Source organism: Eubalaena glacialis, chromosome 2, assembly GCF_028564815.1.
Source record: "Eubalaena glacialis isolate mEubGla1 chromosome 2, mEubGla1.1.hap2.+ XY, whole genome shotgun sequence".
NCBI lineage: Eukaryota > Metazoa > Chordata > Mammalia > Artiodactyla > Balaenidae > Eubalaena > Eubalaena glacialis.
In genome coordinates, this window is record NC_083717.1 from 43,940,388 (window position 1) to 43,946,387 (window position 6,000).

The 6,000-nt window shown below is 46.3% G+C and overlaps 1 protein-coding gene across 1 annotated transcript in view; it reads left to right on the forward strand.

The window, feature by feature from the left end:
• SLCO3A1 (solute carrier organic anion transporter family member 3A1) overlaps positions 1-5,239 on the forward strand; it is a 324,443-nt gene extending 319,204 nt beyond the window's left edge. The window contains exon 11 of the mRNA XM_061179978.1: positions 4,651-5,239. Coding sequence (XP_061035961.1) covers positions 4,651-4,733 — 83 coding nt within the window. The 3' untranslated portion in view covers positions 4,734-5,239. The remainder of the gene's footprint in view (positions 1-4,650) is intronic.
• The last annotated feature ends 761 nt before the right edge of the window (positions 5,240-6,000 follow it).

Consider the following 6,000-nt stretch of genomic DNA (forward strand, 5'->3'; position numbering starts at 1 on the left):
GAGCAGAGGGACAGGACAGGGTAAGCTTCTGTCCTGTTTGGTGGTGTTCACCCTATTGTTTTGTTGTTTGTATGTTTGGTTTGGTTTGGATGAGGGGAGAAAAACAGGCAAGCAGTTTTTCAGTCTAACAGAATATTTGCTGTCTTGTGCTGTTCTTACCTGATTGTTTTGATGGAGAACCAGTATCCATCCAGGAGAAGGTACCGGACACATAGTAGGGGCTTAATTACTCCACTGAGCTCATATCAGTGCCTCTCAACAGCCTCCTTTGAGCCATGGTCTGTGTTTCCCTTTAGGTTAGAATCCAGATCAAATCCCTCAGAGGTGCGACATTTTCCAAGAGAGGGTGCTAGTGAAATTAAATTGAGCCTGGAAATGAGTTTGAGGCGTCAACAGAGTCCTTTTCCTCCTCTCTCTGCCCTTCCCTCCTTGTTTCCTCCTTATTCACCTCTCCCAACTCAGTTCAAGTTCTTGAGTTCTGAACAGCTGTGAGGACCTAATCTCTGAGAGTGACCAGCCCTACTGATAGCCTTTGGACCTAGCCCCCCTGGGGTATTATGGTTGCTCAAGAATAAATTGGTAAAACAGAGGAATCTCTAACTGGCAGAATAGGCAAGGAAGACATGGTTCAGATGCCTCTTGCAGGGCCTGTTGCTAGGATCACACGGGAATTTACACTGTCTGCACACAGCCACCCACCCGTGTCTCCCCTCCCTCATGCTTGTAGGTGACCTTGGAGTGCTTGGTTATCATGCAGGGAGGACATGAGTTAAAAAGCCTGAAATGGGGAATTCAGAAAAGCCAGGATTCCCCAGCACGTTAGAAATCTGTGACTGCTGTGGAGATAAGGACAGAGCTCATGCTTCTCAGGGACCATCCACATGGTAGCACAGTTTTCCTTGGCAGGATTAGTGCCATTTAGGGGAGCATTGTATGAGCTTGATATTTTCCAGTGATGTGTTTATTCACTCACTCCTTCGTTAAAATTTTGACTGTGTGCCAGGCTCCGAACCAGGTACAAAGGTAGAGAAGACATGGTCCCACCCTCCAAGAACTCAAAGTTTAATGAGTGAAACAGACCTGAACACAAATAAAAGCAATAGAATAGTCATTTTAAGAGCTGGGGTCTGTCTGTCTGTCTGTCTGTGTCTGGGAGCAATGAGGGCTGTTTCAGGGAGCTGGGAAGTTCTGCATCATGGCATCAAGGATCAGGAAGGCTTCAGAGAGCGGGTGGTCTAGAAAACAAGAACTAAAGAGCAGTGGATGTCTGCCAGGGAGCCAGGGGAAGAGACCCTCCATCGACAGGACCAGCAGAGCAAGTTCACAAACCTTCCATAAAGGGCCAGGTGGTAACCATTTTAGGCTTTGAGGGTCATTGAGTCTCTGTGGCCACTACTCTTTTGTCATAGCAGGGAAGCAGCCCCAGACAATGTGTAAACAAATGAGCGGGCTGTGTGCCAATAAAGCTTTATTTACAAAGACAGGCAGTCTCTGGGTTTGGCTGAGGGAGGGCTGTAGCATGCTGATATCTGTTCTGGAAAACAATGAGGTCTGAAGCAGCATGGCATACAGCCTGATGGACTGTAGCAGCAGAGGCCACTGTAGCCTGGGCTGAGTCATGGATTGGAAGGGTCCTTCAGCCTTAAAAATCTAATTCAGGTATCCCATTTTCCAAGAATGAGGTAAGTATCCCATTGTTGTCAGGGTCTGCAATGAAGGCAACAGTATCTTTCTCCTGTGTAACGAGGGGAATTGGAACTATACAATCTACAGTCTCTTCCAGCCCTGACACTCACTCCCTAGCTCTACCAGAGTAATCATCTTTTTTTCCTTAAGTGATGGAAGTGGGCATGGGAGGGAAAAATGCAGGAACAAGACAAAGAAGATTGAATCCAGATACTGAATAGTATCTCAACTTTCTTCCCTCCTTCCCTCCAACACGAAACATTGGCACTAGAAAGCTAGTAGATATGCCCAGTGGAATAATTGGTAAGCATGAATAATAACTAATAATAATAGTAGCTGACATTTACCAAGCACTTAGTATGAACCAGCTTATCACATGCATTAGCTCATTTAATCTCAACCATAGTCCTATGAGGCAGAAACAGTTATTAAACTTCAGTTTACAGGAGAGGAAAATGAGTCTGGGAAAGCTTCCAGAATTGGCTCAAGGTCACAAAGCAGAGTTTCAAACCCAGGTCAACAAATCCAAAGCTCGTGTTCTTTGCCTTTATGGGTACTCCCTCCATCCTGGGCAAGAAATGAGGGACCCTTCCCACCTGTAGGGACGTCCTATTGAGAAGACTCCAACTCAAATGGACTATGGATGCCCCCCACGCTCTCGCATGCCCCCTATCATAACAACGGGGACATGGCAACAGCTGTATTCTGGGGACATCTGCTCTTCCTGTGTTATTCCCAGTCTTAACCATAGAGCCCAGTGATAACTTATTTGGGATGTTCTACCAGAAGCAGGCAGGTAAGAGGAAACAGGAGATGATGCCTGCACTCTAATGCATTTTGAAATGCAATTTCAAAGTGCTGAAATGCCAGGGAGACAGTCCTCAGCACTGGTCATCAGCTCCAGTGGGAGAGACCCCGGACACCCCTCCCACCTGGCACCCCTGCAGTCCTCATCATCAACCTCAGGAGCTCGGCTCCAGCCCAGGGCCTCAGACACACCGATGCTGGTCACTGGTTGGAGATATGTCTTGCTCTATTATCAAATACTAGACTTTTAGGAACAGAGTTTCTAGACGTTTTGGTTTTTGTATTAACGACTCAGGCCAACAATCAGTAATAGATGATTAGCACCAATTCTGAATATTTTTCTGTAAGGTAAAGTGATTATGTTCTCTTACCAGGAGCAGCTAGAACAACCATAGTAAATTTTCTGGAGGTTTAACATCCTGTAGGGTGAGATTTTACCATCCCATTACATCCCAGAAAATAATGTTCTTCTTAAATTCATGCTAACTTAATAGAAGGTAACTCTCGTGGAGATGGGTTTGTCAAGACTGTTGGATTTTATAATCGAAGACCATAAAATGAAGTAGAAGTATGCAATGTAGGAAGTTTCATTATAAGAGAAACCCAGCTAACACATCAGTTGTGCTCTAGCCCAGCCCCTTAAAGGAGGAAAGGGGCTGGAATCTCATGCTTATCATGAGGCTGCTACCCACGTGCCAGGGGCCATAAGGCCTGATCCCAGGTAATATTCTCAGCAGCTTTCTCACACCTGCCCTATGAGGTAAGTATCATTGTTTCCACTTTACAGATCAGAAAACTAAGGCTCAGTAAACCAAAGCTTCCCAAGGTCACACAGCTAGTTAGAAAGTCACCAGGAGCCAATGCCGGGTCTGTCTGACTCCTGAACCAGTGCTCTTTCCACGACACCACAAATGCCACCAAAGTGAGAACGCAGATCTGGCTGGCTTCTCAGGAAGCTTTGATGAGGCCAGGAAGGCATCTACTATCAGAAACCCCTACAAAAGTCTATAATTCCATAGAGAAATGAGGCAAGAGCTGGCGGCGAAAACCTCTGCCAAACTTTGCCTACCGGCACAGAGATCTAAAATGAGAAGAACTCTTTTTTTCCTTCAGTAAACACTGGAGACCTTTAAAAACACTCCTCCTTCCTTTTGCCACCTTAGCCACGTCAGCAGAAGTTGACCAGCTCCTCATCATTCTCTGCCTGATTCATTCTGCACACAAGAACCAACCCCGTCTCTCTCACTTCTATCCCACCTTCCCCAACTCCCTGCCCCCCACGGTTTCTAACAGAGCCCCCAAGACCATAAGAACTTGAACCTTGTGAAAGTTGAGAAGGATGCTCCAAACTGTCCAGAACATGTGAGCTGCATCTCCTATAAGCCAGGTCTCAGCTGCAAAATCCTGAGGAAGGGAGTGACATTTCCGCATTGTTACTTTTTGTATTACCGGGTCAGAGTCTAGAGAGGACAAGGAAATGAGTGGGGATTTCTATGGTTCCGCTCTGGCTGTCATTGAACAGGAAAGCTGCATGTCACAGTCATGGAGACCTACCTACACAACTTGTAAATCATCATAGGGACGAAGCTGGGTTTTTCATGCCTTTTAAATGAAGCCACAGCATCTATTTCAGAAGCGTGGTGGAGGCTTCAAAACCTTGCTCCAACGAGGAGATTCTTTCACTCAGCATGTGGTGACCCTCTGTGGCTGAATGAAAAGCAAACTGGTCCCAAATGCTGGAGGAGAAAGCATGACATTAGAATGCCAGGAGGTTCTCTCTGGCACACAGCCACCTCTTCAATAGAGGTTGCAGTGACAGTGTCTGTCACTGGTGACTTAGGTAGGATGAAAAGTTAATGACTGGGATGCATCTTATTCATTCCCACAGAATAAACATCCACGTAGGTGTTGGTATAGACATGTATAGATATACGCTTCTCAGAAAAATTTGGCCTACATAAAGGTCTTTGGGCTTGGAGTCTGGTTCCTTGGGGTGACGTGGAGCAAAACGTAGCATTTTATTGACATGACTTCCTGCTCTTATCCATTCCACTGGAAAGCCAGGATGCTATTATATAAGCCTAAAAAAATAAGTAGGAAAACCAGAAAAGACCGATCTCTTTTTCCTCTTGGCTCTCTTCCCCCCTCCCCCTTTAGGCACAGAGTACCAAGACATTGAGACTGAGAAAACCTGTCCCGAGTCACAGTCACCTTCAGAAGACTCCTTTGTGAGAAGCTGAGGGCCTGGCCCTCTTCCTCTTCCTGCAGAGAACAGCCCACCACCGCCCACAGACCTCGTGGGCCTGACTTAGCATGCTCTGCCCTGCCCGAGAACCCAAGGGTCCCTGTGAGGACTCTCCGGCCAGTATGTGGTCCTTTGAGGCCCCAAGCACAGGCCTGTGACGAGGATTAAGCAGGTGTCTGTGGCCAGGAGTCCTCCAAACCCTTGGAGTAGGCATCTTCCTGGATCACTAAAGAGTAATATTGACCAGATGTGCAAATTTCCTTCTGCCCATTCCCTCCTTTGGCTCCTGTGGGGGTGGCCTGCTGACATGCTTTAGAAAACCCCCTCTTGGGAATGCTTCTCTGACCGAGGGCTCCAACAGTTCTTCCGAAAGCAGCTGAGTCTGGATTTTAATAGGAGGGGGTAAAAATTACCGCTTCATAGAACAGAGGGGGAAAAAAAAGCACATACTCAATAGATTTTGAGTGTGGTATTCTGTATTTTTGCAGCTTCTATTTTCCAGATGAGCAGTTTAGAAATATGTGATGTAAAGTACATACTGTACATTTCCTGAGAATTATATTAAAAGCACTATTTTAATTCTTCCTCAGTCTCACGCTGTAATCTCTATTATCTTTCTCTCTTGTGTCTTTGGGTAGAACAATCCTCAAAGACTCTTGAGTAGAGTGTTTCTGGCTGTGTGTGTTCTATATTTACGGGCTTTGAATAGTTCGAAAGAGCACAGTCTTTGGAGCCGAAACAGACCTGGGTTCAAATCCTCACCCCAGCACTCGCTACTGGTGTGGTACTGGGGAAGTGATCTGACTCCTCTGAGCCCCAGTTTCATCATCTGTAAAATGGGAATACTGTCGCCTGCTTTACACAATTGTGGTAAGGCTTCAGTGAAATCCAGTGTGAAGGCAGCACCATGTCTCACAGAGAATGGGCACGGAGATATGGTACTTGTTCATTGCTTCCCAGCCTCTGGCTGGAATTAGATGCTCCACAACAGTGTTATGGCTTCTACTGATACACTCCATAGTCCTGTACTGTCACCATCTGGTTTTCCTTTCTGGTTCTCCCATTGTCCGTAAACCCTGGGAGAGCAGGGAACGGCTTCCTCTTGGAGTACAGTGCCTAGAATAGTGTGTGACATTTGGTGGATGCTCATTGTATAATTGAATGAATGAATGATGAACAAACAACCTCAGAATCATCCACCTCTGGGGCTTTGACTTTAGTCCCACCCTTCTGAGGTAAGGGCAGCATTTGCCTTCCCTTCT